The sequence below is a fragment of the Netta rufina genome, assembly GCF_964035555.1.
Source record: "Netta rufina genome assembly, chromosome: 1".
Taxonomy (NCBI): domain Eukaryota; kingdom Metazoa; phylum Chordata; class Aves; order Anseriformes; family Anatidae; genus Netta; species Netta rufina.
The window spans coordinates 202,378,093-202,405,765 of NC_140123.1; the positions used below are offsets into that span (position 1 = coordinate 202,378,093).

The following is a 27,673-nucleotide window of genomic DNA, read 5'->3' on the forward strand; positions in this document are numbered from 1 at the left end:
TAGGTTCTCAGTAAAGGGCAGAACAGACATGGGATCAGAGGCAAGATACTCTCTTTGGTGACCAGTGACAGGACCCAAGAACAGCATGAAGCTACGTCAGGTAGGTTCAGGTTGGGCATTAGGAAAAGGTTCTTCACCAAGAGGCACTGGGACAGGCTCCCCAGGGCAGTGGTCACGGCACCAAGCCTGATGGAGATCAAGACAATGCTCTCAGACAGAGGGTGTCTGAGACAGACTGAGTTTTGGGTGGTGCTGCGTGGAGCCAGGAGTTGGCCTTGTTGATCTTTGTGGGTCCCTTCCAACTTGGGATATTGTATGAGTCCCTTCTTGGCTCATACTGACATTATCCTTCATCTCCTCCCTGTCTTCACTTCCATGATCCTCTCTTCCTTTGCAACATTTAATTCAGCTTGACTTCTGGTGAGCCTGACTTCACCTCCACAGCCTTCTGCTCTGAAGACACAACCCCTCTGCTAACAGCCTTTTTCTGCTAGAGGTGCTATGCTTGCTCTCAACACCCATTTTGAAGGAGTTACTGATGCATTTCACTCATTTCCCCCTTCCCACAGGCAGAAATCACCACTTTTGAATCCATTAGGTCTTCAGTCCTGCTGACTTTTCCAGCTATCTCCTTTGGTTTACAGGCATCTGCACTCTTGAAACCAAATTACAGGTTTTCTACTGTTTATTTTTCCATCACTTTAAGTAAAACAGAGTCCTGTCTGTGGCCTCCACCCTCTGTATCTGTTACACCAGGCTATTTCTCCCAGCAACCACAACTGCCTTTCTGCCAATGACTCCCACATCTCCCTCCTATTCTTTCTCACCATCCTGACTTACAGCTCGGGATGGTTCATCGCCAGTCTGACAAAACACAACTGAGCTGGTAGCGTGGCGTCTCGCTATCTTTCATCTTCTTTTCTCTCTTATCATCAATAACAAAGCTGCTCAGAGCTTCGATGGGAAAACCACCTAACATTATCCCCTTGCGCTGAGCTCTGAACAGCAAAGCCAGAAGCTGGTAAAACATGTTTATGCCAATGAGCTCTTTGCAAACTTTCTCTTATGTGTTCATTGCAAACTGCCCTTTATCATCATTTGTCCTGGGAAATGTTATGGGATGCATGATCTAGAAGCTACATCTACCCGTTTTAATGGGAACCAGGGTAGAATACAAAATTTCATTAACTACTAGGAAATTATGCCAGCATGGGTTTAGGAACGTCTGAAATGGTAATTTCCAGCTTGTTACTGAGAAATACTTCTGTAAGAAACATGCAAGATGCCAGTCCTGAACTTGTAGGCTCTGTATAGGTACAGCTCAGCTGCTCATAGGGTGCTTTTACTAAATTTGGGTAGGACCACCTTCTTCTCTTATGTCTAGGGAAGGTAACTTCTCCATGGAGCTCTTCTCCACACACAGCTGTCAGGAACTAAAATATGAGTTCTTTGGTGTATGTACTTTACTTACTTTTGTTTAAAAACTTCAGTAAAAAGAAGCATCTCCATCAAAGACAAGCACAAATCAGTACCCATCTCCTGCAATAATCCTCTAACGAGGCAAAACTGTTCTTTTAAACAAATACCCATCTGCCTTTCCATTCTTTCACACGGATTGGATCGATTTATGTTGTACTTTGCAAGGGCAGCTGCTCATGCCCATTTACAACAAGCAATTTGCTTATGTGTCTAAACATGCCCGAAGGTTTTTTTTTCTTTAATTGCGTTGTACAGTATACAATTTTTTACTCTTGAGCAATAAGCAGAAAAATCAAAGAATCTCACAGTAACTTGTTTTGTTTTCTAATGACTCAAGCATTTTTATGGATTCACTTTTGGAGTCATCACCCGATGTGGCCAGCAGCAAAATGAAAATAATTCGCCACAGCCTACCAGCTACCATAAACAGGATGAATAATTAGTTGGGGTGGCTTCTGTAATTAAAAAGAAGAAAAAAAAAAAAAAAAAGAAAAAGAAAAAGAAAAAGCTAAAGACTAAATCTGAAGTTGGAAATAACTCACATATGAGGAAGAAAAAACTATTCTGAATCACCTTTAGAAATATAAACCAATTATTTACGTGTTTCACTAAAAGGGATATGATTTTTTTTTTTTTTTTTTTTTTTCTTCATGTAAAAGCTGCAATCCTGCAGCAAGGGAGGGGCTGGGGAACCTCCACTGCAGCGAAGAGGACTTCTGGATGGATACAAGACCACACATGAGGCTTTCACGGCAGCATTGGGGCCAATATGTTACACTCCAAAAGAACAATCAGGAAAGGGATATGAATCATACCCCAAACAATATCTCCATTAAAATGCGTATCCATTCAGAATTTGAAAAGGCATTGAAAAACCAGTCCTCCAGCTCTTCTAATTTAATGATTATAGAACAGAAAAATGCGGGTCTGCATACACACACACACAGATTTATGAGAGCAGCCAAGATCACTGGAATTCCTAAAGCACACCTCTGCAGCCTTGGAGAGGAGCAAGATCATTTTTCATCGCTCTGCCTCCTCACTTAGGTGGTCTATTGATCATATCAAAACCGATTTAACTATTACACGCTCTTCTCTGTCTTACAGCAAGAGCTGGAGTGACACCCGGGGCGTTAATTCTGGCAAAGCACAGTTAACACAAGCTTTCACTGCTAAGTGCTGCATTGTAAAATAATTGGGATACCCATTAGCACTGCAATAAACAGAGACTTTCGCTGCTCGGCCTCTATTGTTTAATTTTCCCAAACAGTGGTTTCCCTTTCTCCAGTTTTCTCCCCGAAGTATCACTTTTTCCCTCCTATTTAATTCCACAGCAAGCTCTCCTCCAGAGCTTTCTGTTGAATAAGCAACGTCTCGCGGGGTAACCAACACCGCCCACAGCTGCGTCCCACAATAGCCCCATGCTGCTTGCATTACGTCTTTTGGAGGATTTGGTCACGGTGCCTTAACTGCTACAAACACTGCTCTTATTCATGAAAACGTGCAGAAGGAGGGGCTTCCAGCAGGATTCCTTTACCTGTTTCCCCACCACAAAACAGTGAAATAAATGGAATGGGTCACGAGCTACTTGGCCGGTAATGCAAACCTATGGCTTGACAAGTCAATAAAAAGCCAATCCTTTCCTCCCTAGCCACACACAGGGAGCCAAGGCTAGAGGCAAACAATTTGGATGTGCCTACAAAGGGAGTTTAATGAACCCCATTATTCAGCTATTGTGGGCAAACACGGTGAAGACAGCAATCTAAATTATCAACGTCTGAATGGCTCCCTGCTAAATAGCACCCAAAGTTCAAAAGTTTCTTCCCAAGGTCTTGTTTATCCATAAGAGAGCAAGCCCATTAAAAATGAAAGTTCATGAATACCCACCAGAGATGATAGTGTCAAAATGAGAGGCATTCTTGAAAACTACATAGGGCAGAATTCTACTTTAATTGAAGCTAATAGCAAAGTCCTATCTTAGATATCTAGTCATTTATACAGCTCAAAAAAACACATTTGTTTGAGTACCTTCCAAAAAATGCATATTCATGTTACACCAGCAATTACAGATCCCCAGTGAACTCTGGGGAATACCAACACAGTCTGCCTAATTTCTTTTCTTCAACCAGGTCAATACAAGTGTATTCACGGAGCTGCCAACAACTCTCATCTCCTCCTTTGGTGCCCTTACCTTGTTTAAGCCTGACTTTGTGTGTTCCCAAGAAAATTTAATCTCCAGAGAGTTTGCAGCTCAATTCCTGTAAATTAAGCTTGTTGCAGATAGGATATCCACATTTTAGGCATGTGTTTTTGGAGACCGATACCCTATAATAAATTTGATGGAATCCTGATACAGGTTAGATGGTAAAGCTTTACACAATTTCAAAAAGCGTGAATAAAGAACTGTTCGATTGGAATTCTGTTGCCCAACTGCGGCTGCACTTCAAATAATCAATTCTTGAGCAAGTAGCAGTGATGACCCAAGCCATCGATTTATGAAAAATAAACACCTTCCAGCAGTCCAGCTGTGTTTCAGGTCAGGATAGAGCTTCAGAATCATGCCATTTTCTCAAGCTGTATTTCCTTTCAGGCTTTCACTTTGTCAGACATATGCCATTTGGCCAACTTATAAAAATACGTGTTATGAGCACCCTACTGGGGTGGAAATCCTTGGATGGTCAATCTCAGAAACTCTAATAAAACAAAAAGAGACGGGACAGGCTTCCCTCTTAGTCCCAGAAAGATACTTCTGAGTCTGTAATATTACTCAGAGAGACTGCACTTAGAGGTTGCAAATTAATTTGGTCCATATTGCCACTTGGCTTTGAGGTGCCCTACAAAGGATGTCAGTTAGTTAGGCTGGTGGCTTTTGTCATGGGCATATCATGCTGTTGAGTGAGCCTCCAAAGGAACATAAGTATGGCCCTGGACTGATAACATCCTAGCAAGCGATAAAAAGCTTTAGTGGAGTCAATTAAATATCTGGATAAAAAGAAAAATATCTTCTTCTATCCCTTAATCCTTTTAGGATTTTATTTTAAAATCCACAGGTTATTTAATACACATTTTTATAGACACATGGACACACATTTCTTAGCATGTGTGCTATTTTTGTGGAGAAGGTCACAGATCTACTCGCTTTAAAAATATGCAAGACAAGGGGCAATTTCAGCTGAGCGGCTGGTCAGATTTACAAGTTAAACACTGTTAAAATACCTGTCCTTCCCCTATTCATGTCTGTCTTCCTGCTGACGGCAGGGAACACACCATCAATGCGGTAAAAGTCTGGAGCAAAAGCCCAACATTTTAAGATAAAGTTCAGAGGCTTCATTTCACAAACACATGAATATATATATATGCACACATATATCCTGCTTCTGCGTCACAGAAGCACTTAATGACTAACGAGTGGTACTCTGCTTTGTGGTCTGCCATTAGTGTTAGAAACCATGTGTTTTTTCTTAAAAGTTGTATTTAAATCGTATTTTATGTATTTTGTCTGTATCAAAAATTACAGCACACGCTTTTCCTGATGTTTATGGCAACTGTGCTCGTAACTGGAATGTCAACAGCTCATCAATAGATATGCTTTCTAAAAATTTACATGTATGAAACTCATGTGTATGAAAGTTTTTAAAAACTTGTGTTTATGAAATGTGATTTATGCTCAGGAAAAATAACGGTACAAAAAGAAACCATGATTCAACTGAATAAAAGTATTAATTTCTGCTCATCATTTGCAGATGATTTAAAATTGAAAAGTCTATAGTAGCTTTGTGCTTTTTACTATTTTTTTTTTAAAGATAACATCTCTAGTTCCTTCCTATACTAACTCAGTTAGCAATCTTCAACCCTGATAACACTGGAGTGGAAAAAAACCAGTGAAAAACCCTTCCTACATATCATTCAAATCATATCTAAAAAGGTGGTCATAAATATTTCAGAACCCAAGCAAACTAATAAGAGCTAGGCCCATTAAGGATAAGATCTTTTACAACAAATTAAATAAAACAATTTATTGAAGCCTGGACTTGAGATAAACTAGATTTACTAGCTGACCTTTTATTCATTTAAAGAACAAAATTAGCTCTAATTGCATTAGAATGGAATCCAGTAAATTTCTTCTAATGTGGCATCCAAGCAAGTATTGCTGTAATTGTTTACAACTAAGATGGAAATGCTTTGATTAGAATCTACTTTCTTCTTGTTTTACTGTGCAGTTAAAACACTTCCAAAAAAACCTGAAGTGTAACAGTTTTCCAATATTGGTCTTTCCATCGTTCAGCAAGAGCTACATTTTCATGTCCATTAAGCTAATGTCATTAACTGCCATCTCTTTTGAACTGATGGGTGTTCGAAGAATATTTGTGCACTAGACAAGCTCGACTGTCCACTACGTACTTGTATTCACCGAAATAATAGAAGTTCTCTGCCACAACCAGCATTGCTTTGTATGCTGGTCCGTGCAGAGGAGCTGAGAAGCAAAATGATAGCAAAATTGTTTGCTCCACTGCAAAGGCGTCTTCCTCAGCACTGCTGCATTATTTGAGTAGACTTGTGCTGCCATCCGTTTGCTGTATTTACAGGGAGATATGAACTTACACTTTAAGTGCCATCAAATCTAACATCTTTTCTTCAAATATCTGAAATTTGGAAGAATTTCCTCACAGAAAGGGCAGTTAGGCACTGAACAGGCTGCCTAGGGAAGTGGTGGAGTCACCAGCCCTGGAGGTATTTAAGAGACATGGACGTGGCACTGACGGACATGGTTTGGAGGTGGACTTGGTAGTGTTAGGTGATGGCCGGACATGATGAGCTTATGGGTCTTTTCCAACCTAAATGATTCTATGAAATACTTTGTGAGCTCATCAAGCTTTGCAAGTACTTCCATTAAAGACAATGTTTTGCATGAAGTTCAGACCAGCTTCCAACTGAATAGGTATTTAAGTTCCTCCCAAACCCTCCCAACAAGCTCTTTCTCCTAACAGAGGAAACTGAAAGAACTCACTAGTCCATCTAGTTTTATAACTCATCAATTTCTATCAGTCCCCAGAAACTCTTCTGACATATTTCCATGGCCACTCACAATAATTTTAAACAATTCCATGCTAGTAAAGGCTCCAGAGACATCTGAATCAACACACAACAATCCCACCTGACAATTAGCTGATATTCAGACCTTTGTTATCAACACAGAAGAAATATAAATTTAACTTTCCCTCAACATAACATATCACAGAAGCCTAGTTTTTGTTTCTGTCTCTTACAAGCTATGTACAAGGTTGATGAACCTACTATGGTCTTGCAACTAAAAACTTTAATCCAGGTAGCAGAGACTTCTGGTATACCTCAGAAGCCCAAATCACATGTAATGCTTTGTCTCAGAGCCACACCAGTCCTTATAATGATCACTACATATGAAAATTAAAATATGCTCTAAGTTAAGACTGAATATTAATTTCCTAGGATGAAAGCAAAAACATTATTTAGAGTAAGACAGCTCACCTGCAAGCCCTGCTGCATTAGACATTGGATATCACTCAAAACAGTTCCCAGAACCAAGGCCACATGGTACAAACTGGGTTTCATTGTGCAACAGCAGATTTCTTCCTGGGCTTTGCCTTGGAAAACTATGACAAATCCTAAAAGGTATTATAAAGCTCCAGAATTTTGTGTTTGCCATTGGTCAGAAGGTGCAACTTTTACAGGCAGTCAATGTTAGAAAGCCCATATGGTAGGCATAGAGGGGAGATGTCTAGGGAAGGAAAGGGAAATGAGTACACAAATAGAGATGGAATACTAAGGACTGAAGCCTCATCTGGTTGCACAACCTGAAGCAGTATCAAAGATAAGTATCAAGTGGTGAAGATGGAGTTCCCCTCCCGTGCCCCGTACCGATGCTGCCCAAGCACTTTTTAGCACTGCCTATCAGCTGCCTCCAGAACTCCTCTACCCCTGAAGATCTCTGCCTTGCTGTTTAATTCTTCCTTATTTTGTTGAGAAACTTTAAGCTAAGTCACCTGTCAAGGTGCCAATAGAGAGGTATATAGGAAACTGGGATAGAACTGCGTTTCCCAGAAGGCCAAAAACTGAGATGTCAGTATCTCTGACACACTGCAAGCTAGCAGACCTGAAGATGATGTGATCACATGATTTGTAGGAAGCAGATAAAGTCTGAAGTCTCTTTTCAAAATGTGTGTGGGCGTGAGAAAGATTGGGGTGAGATAAGAGGGGAAGCAAAATAGTATTTTGGGTACTAAAATATGGTTTCAGAACTATGATCTACAAGTTCTGCCTTGAAAATAAAACTCTTTTTTTTTTTTTTTTTTCTGATATGAACATTTCTACAATCCTTGAACAGAAGAGTTTGGAAGTATCCATAGCTCCTCGAGATGGAAAGTGGATTTGCAGGCTTTAAATGGACAGTCTGTCCAGCTGCACATGTTCAGGTTGCGTGCAGCAGGACAGACAGTTGTCCTGAGATAGCAAGAGCTTTCATATGATCTGAGGCACAGAAATTTTAGATCACACTCATCCTGTGGAAGGGAGACAACAGGAATGGTGGAAAAGCATAGAGAGAACAGCAAGAAGCTTTGATATTTGGGGTGGTGTCCCATCAAAACCATCCTTGGTTGCTTCTGTCCCATAGCAACTGCAAACCAACATAATTCACAGTTACCTAATTGGCCAAAGAATAGAATAGGGCAGCAGAGAAAAACAGAACAATCATCAGAGATGCCACTCAACTTATTAAGCAGAAAAATTAGTGATTAGGGGATTTAGTTCAGAATGTCTATAAAAGAGAAGCAATTAGATTAGCAATGTTTAATGGGATAATCAGAAAGGAAAAATCTGTTTGGTGCTCAGGTTTACCACCAGACACAAAAGTGTAGTCCATGCAATCAAAAACAGACAAAAAAATGATTAAATGAAACTTTCACACGAGACAGGAGTAGCCTACAAAGCCCAGTGAGGCTTGGTTTCCCCAGAGTCTCTACCCACCTCCTTATGCTGTATGATCTCAGGATAGGGATCATTCTATTTATGGCTATTCAGTACTAAGCAACTATTATTTGTACAGCAGCACCCAATAATTAGGGAGCTAATGGAGAAACATTTGAGATGTGTTAGGTACTCTCAGGAATAATCATCAACAATTATAATAAAACAGACACGCATAAAGGCATTTCAATTGTTATGCTTTAAAGCATAAAACAACTGTTAGCTGAAGTGCATTATGAAACTTGGCTGCAGGTTACTCTAGCGATACCCATCCATTATGGAAGCCTGACTCAGTGTCACCGGAGGTAGCATATGAGTCTAGATGGAGTCTCGTAATCTTGCCTGGGAAAAACAGGATGGATGGAAGATGACAGGTTCCACTTAGAGCAAAATATCTAAGAAGTTTCTCTTGGTACGTGTTCTGCTCGATTTTTTGTTAGAATGACCAGAAGATGTCATAGCTGCATGAGTGTCATTTGCCACTAATTTTTAACTGTTTTCCACTGAAAATAAGAGCTGCCACATGTGACAGATGATGAATTGTGTTAAGCATCCGCCTCGCAGATGGCTTTTTTTGTACTTACATCTTGTCTTGGCCTGCACCCACTCTTAATGTCAGCCGAGGAATAACCGGTGATGGAGCTGGAACAACTGGTTCCACCTTTATCTGTACAAGGGAACACAATCACCAATCAAAGACTGTAAAGAGACTCCCAAACAATATTAATTACATGAAAGCACTGGTAGAGTTAACCAGAGTATACTGGCTTAATACTTTTACTGTTCTCTCACGCTTTGTGCTGCAGCACGGATGGTCACAGTTTCCTGGGAGCTCCCAACCACAGCAAACCAAAAATACAAATTCTCAACTAAAAAGTCAAATTGAAATTCCCCTGACTTTGTAATAGCTCACATACTTCCTTACAAGTCTTACCGATTTAGCATTTATGTAAAAAATCCGGTATGTTTATAAACAATTACATGAAATGCTTTGACCTTAGTGCTCAAACTTGACAGGTGTTTGCACTTTTTTTCTGAGACTTAAATTCAAGCCATTATTACCCAGATTCATCACATAAATGTACTGTGGCACTCTTCAATCAAAATTAGACACAGGAAAAGCAAATAAACCTCAAGCACCGATGCTGAATTCTTTACGAAAGTGCTTATCCACACACACGTAACAGAATCACTGCTTTTTAATGCAGTTCGGCTGAGGTTTCTAATGGTTATTTTCCAGCTGGAAGTCAGATGGCCTGATTTCCAAACTCGGTATCTGGTGGATTTGGACCACTAGAATATGTCCTTAAACTCTTTGAACTGTGCCATAATTATCAACTTCCATTGAGCCAGCCAAAGCTACTGCTTTGCAACACCTGTACAGAATCTTCTCAGATTTGACAGTGAAACTAATGATTTTCCATATAGAAGTTGCTCCACTTATATGTATATGTATATATGTCTTATATACATATATAAGACAAATATATATAAATACACATTATATATATATATATACACATTTTATGTATATATATATACACATGGAGGGAGACCGATCTCATTTTGAGCATGTGCATCACTGTATTTAATAAAACAGGAATTTAGTAAAATACGGCCCAAGAACTTGTGAGACAAAAAGAGCAAGCATACACTGAATGGAAACCTGAGCAATTCTTGGTGGCAAGAATCTGTTTTAAAATACTTTCATAGAGAAAGAGAAGGCACACAAACAATTTACAGCACAGACTAGTGCAGGAGACAGCAGGCCAGAAGGGAAGGGCTCAGGTAGGACTTGTTAGGACTGCTAAGGACAAAGTCCTGTGCCACACACCTTGTCTAAAAAATTGGACATCAGGAGATGTCTACTCCAGAGAGAAGGGCTGCAGCTTGTGCAGTATTTCTGTTTTGATACTGTTAACTATGTTTTTTGATAAAGCTCTCTGTGGGTATGTATCAGCGTGCTTCACAGGCTACTCTCTACCCTTTTGTTTATACAGCCCAATTTTTTGTTATGTCATGCCCCTGCAATGTTGCAAGAGTTTTTTTTTTTTTTTTTTAATCTCTGGAGCTCCCACTGGCTGGGACAATTTCACTGCTGCTTTCCACGTGTAAGTCTTTTAGCTGCTTTCCTGGCATTTTAGATTGTAGCATCATCCACTGAATGGAGGCATGGTATTGAAGCCTGTGCTTCAAGCACACAAAGATACCTACCTCATTGGTCCTTTGTATCAACATCCTCTGCATTATTATTTATATATCACAAAGCTGTTCTAAGAAATGGTGGCAGGGGCTCATATGGCAGAAGAAAAGCACATAAAACACTTCTTTATGTCAAACACTAACAGCACAGTCTGCTCTGAGAGGAAAACTGGGCTCCGCAACAATCCACACTCTTATCCTTTGATGCAAGAGGAGAGGAAGCATCTTTTTACCAATGGTTTTGTGTGCAGGGTTGGAGCAGAACAAAAATTAAGGAGCATTCACAGCGATATTGTGGATATCCTGGTCTTCCTCGGCACCGATGGCAAGATTTTCACTCATGAGTAAGAGCTGTTTACTTTGGGACAGCAGTGGCAAGCCCGGCCCCGATGTGAGGACGGCTCCCTTGCTCGTGAGGCTGTTCCTCGACTGCTTTAGTTTACAGCTCAGCATATTAAGGTTAGCTGAAACTGGGTCAGCAGCTGCTTCACGAGCTGCTCAGTCATTCCTACAGCATGCCTGGTAATCTCTGTCGTAGAAGCGGGGTGTAACTGCTTCAATTGTCTGCTTTTAATTTGGCACCGCGTGCAGGGCAGCACCCTTGCTCCCAGCCTCATCTCTGGGTTCCCAGGACAGCACCCCAACACTTCGAGCAGAGCACAGAGCTGCAAGCCCTACCCCGTCTCCTCTTCTTCAGCCCTGAGACTGAACACTTTCGGCTTTAACTTTTGCTTTCAGCCATTTGTGTGGAGTACTTGGTGCTTCTCTGAGTCTTTCTGTCCAAAAATGTGGGGTAAATTACAGGGAAAATGGTATAACCAGCTTCAATTCCCCAACAGGATGAGGCACATGCTTGCATAATAACTGTAATTATACTCAAAAAAATAGAAACGTTACCATTGATTCTTATACAGAGTAAACTCTTCTGTTTAAGAACACCAACAGCTGCTACTTACTGCTTTATGTAACGTGTCTGATGGTTTGTAATGGCCAGCAGGGGCTGAAGTTTTCAGCAGCCCCCAAACCTACCTTCCAAGTTGTACTTATACCTCCAAAGCAGACGCGTCACGAGCAGTAACTCCATCATTTGCTCCTAAAGCACGACCGCTGCCTAAGTAAGTCATTGCGTGATCTAAAAGCTAAATTAAGGAAACGTGTACTTTTAGGGGTTAAAAGGAAAGAGCAGCATTCGGGAGTAATACTGGGAATTGGGGCCAGCAGAAGAGCATTTACAGTGGATTACTAAGCTTCCCAAATCACCAAAGAGGTAAAGTCCAGCAATATAAGACTCCTTTGTAGCTAACTAAAAATACATTGTCAGTGGATTTGTCCAGTTTTATGTATAAGCAATACTTCTTTCACCTGAACTAATACTAGTAGTCATATAAGCCCCTTATTGCCATGTGCTGCATTTTTTTTGCTAATCTTCAAGGATTTAGCTTCTTTGCCACATACCTCAGGGCACCAACTGATAAAGCTCTAACTCTCCATTTTTCCAGGACACCAGCAGTGCGGCCTTGCAAAAAATGAAAATCGCTCAAGAGATTTAAAGGGGAAATTTATTTTTAAAATCCTGACTTGAAGCAAAGAGGTGGATTTAAAAAAAGCTTATCTATCAAGAATCAGTTTAAATTTTAATTCTATCTGGGGATTCTTTCATGCATTCTAGCTTTAAAGTTTATCTTTTGACAGGGACTTTTTGCCAAGGTAATGGGCAGCTTTGTCAATTTAATTTGTCCAAGTTTTTCTTACTGTTGAACTCTTTTTCCTAATGTATATATATTCAGTCCATACTCAAGCTTTATCAGTTTGTATTTGTTTGTGTAGCTGTTATATTGCTCTACATCAAATTAGATTCAGAGAATTGAAGAAGAAACGCAAAATCAAATGTATGAAAAACAAGCAACTTATCTCTATTTTATATAAGAGTATTTAATTTATTGAGGAAACTCTCCCAAAATTCTCAATGAAATACTGATAAGACACCTTGAGCATGAGGGCCAGGGAGACAGCTGCCATCCAGACCAAACGAGGAGCCCATGAAACAGTGTTTTGCAGCCTCAAACTTGGACATTAAATTAACATGGACAACTGGAGCACCACCCCGTCAATCACTGATTCATGCACAGCAGACAATGTTAGTTTCCCCGATCAGCTGGATTCTGCACTGAAAAGCCATTTTTCTACTTAAAAAGTAGTCTAAATTTTGAAATCAGCAGTTCGTTTCAAGTCTACCAGGTAGCACAACAGGATATGGTCTCTCACAGTGGCAAAAATGGAAAGCGAAGAATATCCCAAGTCTGAGCTTGTATGAACTGAGTATCATCCTCAAAGCAGGACGCAAAGAGAATCTTTGTAAAACCAGAAATTAAGTAGTGCTTCCTAATGCTAAGGACAGAGATTTAGGAAATCCTGTATCCAAGGTTATCTGTCTCCACGACAATCTCTTTCTTCTTCTTCTTTTTTTTTTTTTTTTTTTTGTATTAACAATTTAATGCACATTATAAGGTGAAGTGACAAAGAGTACAGCAAATGCTGAATTAGGGGAGCCATTTCTAATGGGATTTCAAATCTGATAACATGCAAATATGCTGGTTTCATTTCTTATATATTAAAGATATTCTGAAGATTAGGTGATATTGGAAAGAAGAAACTGTCTTCAGCTGATGTAAATCGGTAAGAGCTACAGAAGTAGGAGCTCAGCCCATTTCGAAATCAGTTGTCCCTTTCTCTCTCTCAAGCTTCAAATTCAAAACTAGAGGTGATATTTGAACATTCAGTGTATGCACTTAGACCATAGTTTGCAAACAATTTCCTTACTGCCATCAAATTAGAGCAACAAGGCTTTGGTCTGGCTAATGGAGGATTCTGTAGCAGTTCTGAAATGTGATGTAAATGGTGAACTTGTTTCCTTTTTCTCCTGACATAGTGACAAATAACTCCTGCTCCTCACTTATGCCCACTTGGCAATCTACAGATTTCTATAATCTTTGAAACAGTGGACTTCTAGAAACGAAATTTGAAGTTTCTATGAAACGTTGCTGACACCACTAGTGGAAATTTACAGAACAAAAATTGTGCCTTGGAACAGTACATACATTTGTTGTGTGTTTCAAAGTGAAAAGTGAGTTGAGGAAAACCAGAAATTTGGGGTAAAACAAACAAACAAAAAAACAAACCAAAACCAAAAAGCAATGTAAGACAATCTCACATTTCAAATTCACAAAGTTGAACTTCCTTTGTTTTGTCTCCCAAAGAGGTGGGATGATGCCTGAAACTTTCGGAGGACTTCTTACTTTGAGCTGTTTTTTGTTTGTTTTTAATATCAAACCTGTAACCACACATCACCTGAATGCTCAGCAGCAAATACAGGAATCCACATGTACTTTTCAAACGAATATGCCATGTCAACTCTTCTATACAACTCACCTTTTCATGTTTGTGTTTCTCTTTTTCTTTCTCTTTCTTTTCTCTCTCTTTCCTCTCCTTTTCCTTTTCCTTCTTTTCCTTTTCTTTGTCTTTTTCCCTTTCTTTCTTTTTCTTCTTCTCTTTCTTGTCCTTTTTCTTCTCTTTTGGTTTCTCTTTGTCTTCAAACAGTTTTTCAGGAAGCATTGGAGACAAGGAAGGTAACATGCCGGGAAGCCTCATGGCAGCTGGTGTGCTGAACAAGGGCAAAGACATTTCTTTGGGAGGTAACACAAGAGGTGCTGATGGAACCTTTATCTTATCTTCCTTACCCTTATCTTTAAGTTTCTCTTTGTCTTTCTTATCCTTGTCTTTTTTACCTTTCTCCTTCTCTTTCTTTTTATCTTTATGCTTTTCTTTTTCTTTTTTGGTATTGCCATCTTTCAACTTTACTTTTGTGTCCGTGTCTTCAAAGTCCTTTAGTTTGAATTTATAGGGATCAAGATCATCGTCTTTGAGTAGCTCCTTCCACTGAAATTTCGCTTCCTTGTTTACTTCCTTGTCTTTATCTTTCTCCTTGTTCTTTTCCTTCTCCTTATTTTTCTCCTTGTTTTTCTCTTTATCTTTTTCCTTTTGTTTTTCTTTCTTCTTCATTTTTGTCTTCAGCTCTTTTTTCAGTTTCTTTTTCACTTCTACTGATGTAGCCAACTTGGTTTTCTCCTCATAGACTTTGAGAAGAGGCTCTGGAGTTGGCGGTGATGCAGAAGGAGAAGAGAAGTAAGTGAAGTTGGTAGGTGGATTTGAAGGTGTCCCCATGTTTGCCTTTCGAATGACCTCGTCAATCGAGTCATCCATTGTCCATGAAATGTCTGAGCTTGAAGTCCCACCTGATGGAGGTACTGGGGTTGCTCCTGCCTTACTGGTATTATTGGCAGAAACAGAAGGTTTAGGAGTTGTAGTCTCTGAAACAGAAAGTCTTTTTGGGCTGGTAAAAATCTCCCCTTCAGATTCAGAACCAGAGGAAAACTCAAAGGGATCAGGTTCTCGTTCTGCACACGCACGAGCAATCACAGCATCTATTGAATCATCAATAGTCTTGTCCATTACTGGTAATTTCTTAGTCTGGTTTTCAATATTTGGCTTGGTGACAGGCTCAGGTGTTGTCTGCGCTTGTTTTACTTGAATGTTTTCCTTTCCTATCTTGTCACTTAATGCAGCCACAGGGGTTCTGCTTGGTGTCTCAGGCTTAACAGGTGGTGGGGGAACATGAGCAGGAGCTTTTGGACTTTTGGGGCTTTTTGGGCTCTTGGCGCGACCTGGTGACTTCTTCTCTTTGGATCCAGTTTTTGGTGAACGTATGGGGCTTCCAGCAACCACTGGTGAGGGAGTAGTTTTAGGTGATTTTGTCTTTTGCCCTGGAGAACTTGTTTTGGATTTTGTTTTGGGTGCAAATGGCTTTGCCTCTATAGTTTTGGGCGCTTGCGGTTTTGCAATAGGAGCCAACATTGGTGGTTCTGGTGAAGGAGGGGCTAAGTCCGTACTGTCCTGAACATGAACTGGAGAAAGCATTGGTGGTACTTTTTGGGTATTTATTGAGCTAAGAGGCTCACGTGGCTCCAAAGCTCCATCTAGAGCATCCCCTTTAGAAACAGATAGTTTGGGCCGTTTCACAGGTGGGAATTCTTCAGCTTCAGGACTTTCTAACGGTCTCTTGCTCAAGTAATTTTCATCATTAATTGCCTCGTCCTCTTCCATATCTCCCTCTTCTTCCAGTGGCACCTGCATGGCCTCTGCAGATGTCCCTCCATCGGTAGGCACCTGTTCCTCTTCCTCTTCTGTAACAAAGAACATTTACAAAAAGCATTAGGATCATTCAAAATATGTTTTACAGAAACAAACAAGCATCACAAGTTCCCAGGAATTTCAGCCCAAAAGAGAGAACTGGACATCCAACAGGCTCCTGCTGGTCTACGTGGAAGGAAAACAAGGTGCTTCTTCTCAGCAACAGCCACCATCACAACTGGCAGGTTTCCTTACCTCAAATCTAACACCAAACCCATGAGCACAGGACACGAGAGCATACCTCACCCATGGTGACAGACCTTTCACAGCAGGTCTGAAGCACCAGTCATGTATAAAAATGCCCTGATTAATTCTTACTGCATCAGTTTGGATTACATGAACCTGCTTCATTCATTTTAAACAAAGGAAGAGAGGCTGAAGTGGTTTTTGCTGTAACAAAGTGGACTGCAAAGTATACATCAAAGTAAAATTCACTGGAATTAGCTGTCTTGCTTATATATCACAGCATTTTGACGGTGGATTAACTACTAGGAAACTGTCTTCCTAAACCTGATTTGTTTTTCTTGAAGCAGCGCAGCCTGAAGGTTAAAGCAGAGGACTGAGCCCCGTTCAACCTGCCAGGTTCTTTTTCTGATTCTATCTCAAGAGCTTGCTGTATGCGGACATTATCTGTTACGATTATATGGAAACACCTCTGCATCGCGTGTTGGTTCAGGAGCGTGCCTTTGGAAGCCATCTCCTATCATCCCGTGTCACTCTGTTTACACCATGGAGTAATCTTGGAGTGCATAAGCTGGATTCTTGCTTTATAGAAACCAAAATGAAAGATATGATGCCAGAGGAACACACCTAAGCTCAAGCCACAAGTGGGCAGTCAGGCTATGAGACCAAAAAAGCCATTTTTTGAAAATAACACAAACCCCCAAACATGCCCAGTATGAACATCTGGCACCCACTGTTTCAAGCCAGTGTGGACATCACCTGTGTGGTTGCTCTGTTTTTTTTTTGTTTGTTTGTTTGTTTGTTTGTTTTTAATTTTTTAATTGCAATTACTTGTTTTTTCCTACTTCTACTACCATCTTCAGTCTTACGTGTGTGACATTACGGTGCAGAGAAAGGAGAAAATTCACTTGAGATCTCTCAGAAAAGCCAGTGCAGGTTTGAGAATAAGAGAAACTCTGATCTCCTGAACCACAGTCAAGCACTTTATCCTCTTGGCTACACTTCCTCACTTTTGAAATGGAATTATCTAAGCAGGAAAAAGGATTTTTGGTCTGGAATAAGAACGTCCACACCGGAGTTTTACGCTGCCACATTTCCACCGGTTGTAATTGCGTCATTACATCCACGCCGGTTCCATCCCTGCAAAAAACATATTATGCTAGCGGATAAAGCCCAGCTTCTTAATGAGCAGGTGGTTTTAGTGAAGTAAACACTGAGCAACTCGTAACACTAACCCCGTTTGGAGCTTCGTAAGACAGCATCTTTCTGAAATCTCTCTTTGGGAGGCATTTATTTTCAGGTTTTCCGTGCTGAGGTTTCTCTACTGTAATGTGTCAATGCTCTGATTTAGTAGAGTTGAGTTAAGAGCCCTGGGCTGCAGCACAAATCTTGCCAGCATCACAAATTAAGTAAAATGAGCTAGCAACTCTGGCTTTTGCCAGGGCCCAGAGGATTTACAGCAGCCAGCCCAGAGAGGAGACTTTGCCTGAGGATAAAGTCTTAGCCTTCCGTGAAAAACAGAAATGTTAGGGAGTTAGGTTTTGCCTGGCTGGGCACTGACATTACATTTCTGAAACAGCAAAGTTAGAGTATAACTGAGAAATCACTGTGGACCGAGCCTGCACCTGCTCTGTGGGAAAAAATCTGCTGCCAGATCATGGAAGTCATTTCAATCTCTGTTTAAGCTGTTGCAGAAATCAGCTCCCTTCATCTGCTCAAAATTGTTTTGGGGATGAAGAATTAGCATTCATCAGATGTCATCCAGCATCGGTTGCTACCGAGCAATTCCCTCCCAACCCCTTTCAGTACTTAGTTTGCTGCGAAGAGTTTGTTTTCATTTTCAATTTTAAAGAGCGATAAAATTTAAAACAAACACCATACGGTAAAGCTGGGATTTAACGAAGTCTTCCGCCTTGGCCACAAGACAAAAAGCGTAGCCAAATTCAGACATCAGGAAAGACAGGGCTTGCACATCCACACATTAGAGATGGAAACATAACATATTTTAATGTAAAAACCACGAGGATAAAAAGTAGTGTATCATAGTGACTAAATTGGATGAAAAGCTACTGCAATAGTAAAAAAAAAAACAAACTAGAAAAATATTGCTAGAATAATTTCAATTTTTTTTTCTAAATATTTCTGCATGGTGCCTGCTTAAGCAGCCCCCCGGTTACACTGTGGCTCACCGAAGTGCACTGCAATATTTCATATTTTTGTAACTCCCTCCCATCCCAAGGTACTTCTCATGTTTTACCTACTCAGGATTGCCGAAAACGAGCAGCTGCCGGATCAAAAGCGAAAAAACAATTTTGGAGGAGGTTCGGAGAACAGGAACTGGAGCTTTGTACAACAAAAAAGGGCGATGCTTATTTTTTTTATAAGGCCAAGTAAAGCTAGCACCAGACCCGAGAAGTTTCTATGATCTCGTGCGGAGATGCCAGGGAAGGGCAGAAGAGGTTAAAGTGCAGTTTGGAGAGGTGAGAGCAGAAATCGGGGTGTCTTGGCTCCGAGCTTTCATGCGCATTCCTGCAAGCCACAAAGACAACTTAGCAAGGAAGCAGAAGCATTACCAGCCCTTTGCTAAGGACTTGGATTCCCCCAGACATCTGGAAAAAATTGCCTGGGTCAGTCCTGAACAATCCAGGGACTAAGGAAGTTCACGAGCACTTAACTACTGACACACATTCACCACTTTTCAGACATGCTCAGATGACAATCTGGAATCCTATCTTGGTCAAATGAAACCCAAATTTCTCTTGGAACAAGGCCACGGTCTGATCCTCGGCGAGGACTGGTTTTCTGCCAGACAGCAGCTTTCAAACCTGAGCCATTGCAGCTGTGGCCATGGCAAAAAAACAATAAAGCGCCTTTTTTTTTTTTTCCCTTTTTAATTAGAGAAAGTGCAATCTCTGTCTTAAATATAAGAGCTCTGGGCCCTTTTTTTTTTTCTCCAGGAGGATTCATGATGGAGCAGGAACTGAGCATGGCAAAAACCATCAGCCTTTAAAGGCAATCTGCTTGACTCGGTGATGAGTATTTAAAATCGTGCGGCCACTTTGTCACCTTTGCCCATCTCATTCGGTACCGGGCACTTCTCGCTGTGCAAGCCTTTGTGCACCGGATTGCTTCTTAACCCTCTTTACGGCGATCTCTCCCTATCTCCGACCACCTTATTAATGATCCTCCTCTTGAGTTAGCATCTCTAGGTCAAACGGATATCACCTCGGCCATCTGCCCTAATAACTCTCTCCTGTAATGAAAGGAGACTGGAGCTGTTTGGAAGGTTTCTCAAGATAACGGATACATATATATTTTTTTGTTGTTGTTAGAGAAAGCAGTGCTGGATCAATATTAATGCTCACGTTACTAAAGCTTTACAGAGCAGTTGTTTATTATGTCGGCTGTCCCCATATGCAGAGCCTGGGTTCAAAGGAGGCACTGAGATCCAGGAGGGGCGAGCTCGGCCCCAAATGTGGATTTGCTGCTGCTGAAATAAAACAAGCCGACAGGCACGAGAAGAGTGGTTATTAAGACAGCATTTTGTTCCGGAGTGTATCAGAGGCAATATGCAGGATGAAACTTCCACAAAAGGATAATTTTGAAGTTCAGGTGCACGGAAAGGGAGCAAGGAGTCCGTCCCTCTCCGGGTGCAGGTCTGCAGCACGAGCTCGGGCAGGTCACACCGCGTGCTGCCGCCTCCCCATCTGACAAGTGATGGTAATTTCACCTCGCAGAGCTGTTGTAAAAGCTGAATTTGATAAATATGTAGCTCCTCGGGATAGCAGGATGGAGAACATTAGAATCTGAAATGCAAGCAGCGGGGATCTGTCACCACTTTAAATCCTGGAAAAGCTTTTAAAGCTGAACAGATCAGGCAAGAAACCGAAACTCCTGCACCTTTTTAACGAAAAACCACTAAAGCAGCACAAAATTTCCTTCTTTGTACACCGTGTTCCTGTAGCAGCAGGGATTCCAAAACCAAAGGCTTATTGAATATACACCTCCTTAATTTGGCCATGGCTCGGTTTCAGGACAGCAATACTCTACACTTTGGTAATGAACTTTCAAGTTCATGACGATCTAGGGACTATTTGTCCCTACATCTGACACAGGAACAGAAGTTCTGTGATTATGGCAGAAGAAGTAACGCAATCACCCATAGCACACAGTGGTTCTTCCCCGGCTGCCCCATTACAGGAGGCTCGCTGCTCTTTCAGCAACAGGTCAGATGAAAGGAAAGGCAGGGAAAAATCTGCAAAACTCTTCTGATTGAAGAGAAAGGCACCTATGTACAGGCATTCTTCAAGCCAGAAAAACTAAGACACACATATATATATCATAAAATATACAGAAAATTAAAATTGTCATCATCTTGGTCATTACCAGACCTTTTCTCGATACCTTTAGAGACAGCAGTCCAAGCACTTACAATTAGAGAAAGTCCTAAAGAACATGATCTGTCAGCTGGTATTTCATTTAAGCAAAGCTCCAGCCTCTCTTCTGGAAATTGGATTAGTATTTCCCTACAGGGTGGTGGCAGGAGAAAAGCATCCCGCTAAGACCTGGAGACCTAGGAAGGATGCAGTACCTCTGAGCACAGGATGACGTGGGCAGACCTGCTGGCCTCACCTGGACGCCACTTGCTGAAGAAAGCACAACGAAATATTGCTAACAGCAACCTCTGAGCTTCAATGCAACGACTAACATAGAAAATGCACAAAACTCTGGCAGGAAAAGTTTCTGTGGAAGCCAACTCTTACTGTTATAGAAACATGAGGTTTCAGCATTTTGTATTTGATAATAACTTTACTATGCCAGAGGAATATTATCAGCTATCTGAGCTAACCCGCTGGATGCATCTCTGGATGAGCTGTTACTTCCATACAATCCACACATGCTTATTTTCAACAATTACATCCCTTACATAACCTTTATTTTTAACAGAACTTGAACTTTTTGTTTTCTAGAGGAATGTAGAAGCGCCAAATATAGACCAGCCAGTAGGTCTCATCCAGTATCAGTCGGGGAATTTCCTTCTCACACAGTTCTGCTTATATCAGGTCCCTGAATCCTTCTGCCTCGATATGGAATTTGTTTTTTAAGGAAAATTTGGACACAGGAAAGGGCACAATGTGGCAATGCCTGTACTGAAATCTTAAATTCATCCCTCTTTCCAAGCACGGGTGTCAAGCTGAAGATTTTATACATAATCCAGCTCAGATTCCCAAATACAAGAAAGTGATCCTTCCCAGCCCGTTATATGTAACTTTCCAATGAAAAAATACCATATACTTTCCTTCAGACTTCCAAAATCATTTTCCTATTGTCTAGGTAAAGCATGAGATTAAGCTAAAAATATCTTTTGGGAAATTGTAAGGCACTAAGTCAAGGGCTTAATATCTCTACCATATCCTAATAAGTAGAGGCTTTTGACTTCTGCTAACAGTGAAAGGACTTTTTCTTATGCCACGATAGGGTGCATCTCTTTACCTTGTAGTAACAATGGCTTTTCCCCAAAACAAACAGAAAGCGTGCTTGTAGTCTGTAAAGGAAATTGATGCAAGAGCAACAAAATTCAATCCTGATACCCTACAGACCAATATCCTGATACCCTAATGCAAAATGAACACACTACGATACCTGCAATGCATTTTGAGTCTAAAATGCTGGATTTATATACAGAACTCCTCCATCACATGAAGACAACTAATCACTGATGTGACTTGTTCACCAAACAGGTGATGCACTGACACATTTCTCTTGTGCCCTATAAAGGAGATCAACCAACCTATTACCAACCCTGGGCATTTTCCAATCAAGTCTTTGCCTGGGAAGAGTGCTGGTAATACTGCACCACAGCAGGAGCTCTTTTTCCACGTGTCTCCAGTTTGACCACTGAAATTGCCATTGAGTTCATTCCAGTTCATTCTCGGTTATGTTCTAAAACAGAGAAACCACAAATGTATTTGAAAAATAAAACTCAGAGCTTTCAGGTGTGGTTGGTGACTTTGCCGACACAACTGAAAGATGGTAAAGAGGATGTCAGAGGTGCCTGAAGTTGAGCATCCAGACTCGTGAGTCGTATTAGAGATTTTTGGCCCAAGTGGCCTGGTGGCGCCTTCAACAACCAACATGAACCTGGCTGGGAGGTGTTCAACAGGTCTGACAGGCTTGATGTATACTTTCATGAATAACTCCAAAAGCAGTTCTCAATGAATAACTCCAAAAGCAGTTTTCAACCTGTCCAAAAGCTACACGTGGTTAACAAAACTCCCCTCCGTCCCTAATGATGAGATCTTGAAATCCAGATGATAGCCATAACCTGGCTCAGGACAGGTGAATTTCGAGACCTTACAAAGCAGTTACCTCTCCTCTCTGCCGAACAACAGCTTCACACTCTTCCTTAGGCATTTCTTGGTATGAAATCATCAAAGAAATGCAAGTTTAGACACCAATATGAGAATAAGAAATCCAGAATTCACCAGAAACAAACCATGGCTACTAAAGCCATAGCTCTACATCACAGGATTGCTTTAAAAAGGTACAATCCCATCCCCTCTTTTGTCCTGGATCAAGCATGTAGGCAAAAAAATGGGGAACTAATCCAGGCTGAAATAAGAAAGATGATCTGTTGGTTTGAACTGAAATCATCAATCTGGTCTGTGATGTTAACATGCAAACTTTTGGGCTAGGGAAGTCTGGAGAGAAGTCCTACACCTCCCTTCTTCTATCATCATCCTCCTCCATAGTGAACTGACTTAACCGTCTAACTCAGATGGAAATATATCTGGGGGGGAATTAAAGAGAGAAAATATATTTTCTGTCCAGTTGGCAAAGTAAAAAACCCGTCTCGGGCTCAAGGGTGTGGGAAAGAAGAGGATTGAGGAGTGGAGCATCCCTTGGCGGCATCAGATCTTGGCTGAAGGAAGGGTAAGATGTGCAACTTTAGCTTCCAGTGCTGCTCTGGGATACTGGATGCCAAGAGAAAAAAAGCACTTTTAAATACTTACTAGCGGAGGTCCTCATTATAATACTTTACATTTAGAGTATGCAATGTTTATCAAGCCAAACTACCCAGGATTCTTAAAACGACACACCCAACTTCCTGCTGAAGACAGAAAAACACAGTTGGCAGATTGTTATCAGCTCACGGTCTCTCTCTCTGACCCGACAAAATATCAGTCCCGCATTTGGGCTGCACACAGCAAGCAAACTCCTGCCTACATGCAAAGAGGCAGACTATTTTTTCTTTGACTTCTTACTAGTGGATCAGCGGTTTGCGTAGATCCCGTATACAAATAAATGCATGTGCATGGCAACGTTATGCTAACGTGGACGAAGCTGTTGTGAAGCCTCTGGATGTAAAGCAAAAACAACCACAGAAGCATCTTTAGGAAGCCATTGAGCGAGACCACGTGTGAGAACGTGGCACGGCGGTGGGGCAGGCTTTTTGTGGTCACCTTGGTGCTGCTTTGCCTCACCTGCGACGGAGCCTCTCCCCTGACAGCTGCAGGAGGGAGGGTGCTACGAGATCCCAGCGTGGATGGGGGGAGAAAACCTCCCCACGACAAAATCTGGACAAATCTGCGTGCTTTTTTAGCATGTTTTTTATCATCATGGATGTCCGGTCCTTACCAGGGTGGGGAACTTTCCCGGGCGCATGCGTGCAGGAGTGGAGATTTTCTCTGCAAAGGAACATTTGACTTCCAAAAAATGAAATTATTAGCAAAGACGAGGTAATTAGGCAATGACAATTCACACAGTACAACCAATCAATAACACAGTACATTAGCAAGACTGACAGAGGTGTGAAGCTGATCTGTTATAAATGGCTATATACTGACCTGGAAAAATGCAGCGTTTCCCTAACATTCGGCACAATAAAAAACTAAAATGCTATATAAGCAAGCCAACCTGAAATGACACCTAGTATTATAAATGGCCTAATCTATATGTTAATACTGTTGTATCACATAACTGCAGCAAGACTAAGATAACAATATGACTTTGGGGTTTCTATGGCTACATCCTGGGCTAACGTGCCTGAAAGGCCTTGCTGCTGACACCACACAAGCTTTCTGAGTGCTTCTCTTTGGTTATTTATGATATGATTTATGATAACGACAACATCTCCTATTTTCTCCACTCGTCAGATACAATAAATTGCCATCGTTAATCACCGTTCTTGCTTCGGCTATGATTACAATAGTATAATAGGGCCTAGCTATGGTAATACTGTGTATTAAGGAGTTTTTCCCCCCTTTAAAGACATATGCACAAGTAGATCTTTGTAGCCAGCGTCGGTACCTATAGCATTTTCATAATCTCCCCGTGAGTATTTCTGGGCAGGATTTCTGTTACAACCGAGACTCTGCACCGCTCCCCCTGCAAAGATCAAATTTGTGATCTAAAGACTCCAAATCCACGCAGCATTATCTGTATCTGCCAACTCTCAGATGTAATATGAGGGGTTTATACGTATTTTTTTCGTGACAAAAGGGAAGCAGACGGTCAGTCTTTTCACTTTGCACCCACATATCTAATCTTTCTGGCTGAGCTTTCCAAACCAGCTTTTCAAGTATCACAGATCTCAGCGAAAACAAATACACTGAACCTACATAAACATTTTGAAGGTTTTTACAGAGCTTTTCCTTCTCTATATTGCTGTTCTGTGTAAGAAAATATACGGTTCTACCTTTAATAAATTCCCATGCTAAAAAAAAAAAAGACTTTTACAAATATTTTACGAAGCAACTATTTGTACCTCTCAGCAAAGGCACACTGTAGGGATTTATTACTCTGGGCTACCTGTAGGACCAGATGGAAAGGCACAATACTGACCAGTGTAGGGAAGATGTCCGAGGTGTAAGCAGCAGCATGGAAGGAACAGGAATAGGAAAAAGGTGTTTTCCTATTGACAGGTCAGCTCAGCTCAAAATCCCAACCCTGAGGACGTGGCCACCAGCATGCTAAGGGTGGCACGAAGTCCCCACCAAGAGAGCACCTCCACCAGCTGCAGCTTGCCATCAGCTGTAATTAATAGCATCCTCCCATGACTTGTTTTATGTCCTCAAAAAGTAAATTTCAACTAGTTTGAATATTAATGTGCTCTGTACTTGCTCACATGATGGAGATTCTGCAAAAATGCTTGACCAGAGGGAAGCTTTGGCTCAACCCAAGTCAAAGACCACCACCACTCCCATTAGGCAGGGCAAAACCACAACTTTGCCATTGTAAAAAAGGTGAAGAAGGTTTAAATCCCCTTCAAATAACTTTTCACTTCAACTCATTTGGCCATTAATTGTCCTTCTGCTCCTTTTCCTATTGTGCCTTACTTGCAATTGCAAGGGCACGTTCAAAGCAAAATGCTGAGCTGCTCAGGGTGAGAACCACAGTGGTATTTTTTAAGGTGCTTTGGTTACTTCTGGGCACTGGAAAAAAAATATCTGAGCATGTATATAGAAACTCTTCCTTACATTTGATTGTTTTCATTGGATAAGAAAGGGAAACGGAGCATTCCCAAGCTAATCAAGAATATTTTATAGAAGATGAGAAAGACTGGGGGAGAGGGAGAAGTTTATTTTCAATATATGAATTGAGCTAAATAAAGATGTCAACCAGATGCTGTGCTCTAGAATAAACGGGAAGAAGTCCACTACACTGTTGGACAAAACCCTGATCTTCAATATCTATCCACAGGGGCACAGATGAAAATACATCACTGAAATTTAAAAAAAAATAAACCCAAACCATCCTACCAGGAACTGGAAATTCCCACTAAGGCTAACAGAGTTACGACATCTGCAAAGTCAGAAGAAGGCATGTGTTCATCCTCTCTCTTAATATATGTACACATGCCACACGTAGAAGTGTTCACCAGATGTTCATGGTGCTGAGAACTGGGTATAAAACTTCGTTAAGGACACCAGCAGCAGTTAGGGAAACTTTTGTCATCCAGAGCAACATGTTTATTCAAGCAAATGCTAACTCAGAAATACATACGTGCTTCCAGCTTAGGATTTTGGCTGAGCAGCCTCCAAAATCTCCGTGGGTTTGTGCTGACAAGGCACAACGCGGGACCTTGGCGCTGCGTGCTGGTAGCGTGCGTCTCGGCACAAACGTTTCCCCCCCCCATTTGCTGGGAAGAATTCCGAGCTACAATACGAATCCCATAACAAATCCAATCTTCTTGATCTAGCAGAGAAGGAAATCACTGATGATAAGGCTTTAATAAAGCTTGACAAGCCTCAAAATTAAATTTGCTGGGAAGGGTTCACCCCCGAAACGGATACTTTCAGGCGGTCTTCACGAAAGGAGCCAAGGAAAGACTTAAAGAGAGGAAAATGTTTACTTTAAGAGTTTTTTTCCTTACAGCTACAAATCCAATTAGTGACTCTCTTTGTCTCTCAGCCTCTCTGCTTGGTTCTGTACAGGAACACGCCTGTCCCCCTCCCTCTGCAACCCTGCCCTGCCAAAGGTGCCCGTCGGAAGATGGAGAACCCATCAGGCTGTGTGAGCATGGACCCATTGGGGCAGCCCTGCGCTGAAGTCGGGTTCAAGATGCTGCTGTCAGCAGGGCTGGAAAAAAACGTGCCAGGAGAGCATGGGGTGACGGTGCCGAGTCGTAATTCTGCAGGCAGCTTCCCATTTCGGCACGCAGCCCCGTTCAGGAGGCTGCAGGAGAATTTAAACCACATCCAATTTAAAACCCGTGTTTTTTTACGGTGACCTTATAATTTTTCAGGGACGGCTGCTCAAATCTATTGCTTCTTTCTGCAGGACCTCATGGATCACAGCAACATCTTCAAATAAATCTCACTTCCAAGGGAGCTCAGAGGCTTAAAACTGAGCAAGGCAGGCTACTGGGCGCTCCTACAGAACGAGAGCTGCTTGGGGGACAACTTGAAAGGGAAAAGCCTTTTGCAAAGCCACCGGTGCAGTCACAAAACAGCCCTGCAATCCTGCAGTTGCTGCAAGCCTTTGCAAGACAACTGAGCTAAGCAAAAAGCAGTGCATAAACCAGAGAAAAAGAATTGAGGGGAGATTCAAAGATATCAGTCTTGTATGTACCCCAGGAGAACTGGGGTGATGATTACATGAAGGAGAAATGATTTGTGATATGCTCCTTTTGGATGCAAGAAATGATGCTTTTACAGATGTCTGAAACATTACACAAGTTTCAGAAGTTTGTCTAATTTTAGAAACTTTGGATTTTTAAATAAAAAAATAAAATACAGTTTCGACAACCACCAAAAGCCAACGTTGGGTGAGGCTTAACCCACTCTTCAGCGTGCAGCAGCCTTCGTTTTGGTGCAAGCTCTGCCCCAGCGCTCCCAATGACCTTGGCGAAATTCTTAAAAGTAAACAAAACAAAACCAAAACACGCACACAAAACCAGGACCTCAGGCTCTGAAGCTATTTTAGAATTAACTTTGAATAATTGTCCCACAATAGGAGTTTTCTTGATTAATTGCTTAAGATAAGGCCTCCTTTTCCTTGCTGGCCTCCAGTGACTCCCTCCACTTCCCATAATCACTTTTGCCTCAGTCTTCTGCTC

The 27,673-nt window shown here is 41.4% G+C and overlaps 1 protein-coding gene across 1 annotated transcript in view; it reads right to left on the reverse strand.

The window, feature by feature from the left end:
• Positions 1–27,673, reverse strand: part of TAF3 (TATA-box binding protein associated factor 3) — a 114,182-nt gene that overhangs the window by 13,428 nt on the left and 73,081 nt on the right. Inside the window, exons 3-4 of the mRNA XM_084292566.1 lie at positions 14,113–15,923; positions 9,066–9,148 (exon numbers count right to left, since the gene is read on the reverse strand). Of these exons, the coding sequence (XP_084148692.1) occupies positions 9,066–9,148; positions 14,113–15,923 (1,894 nt within the window). The remainder of the gene's footprint in view (positions 1–9,065; positions 9,149–14,112; positions 15,924–27,673) is intronic.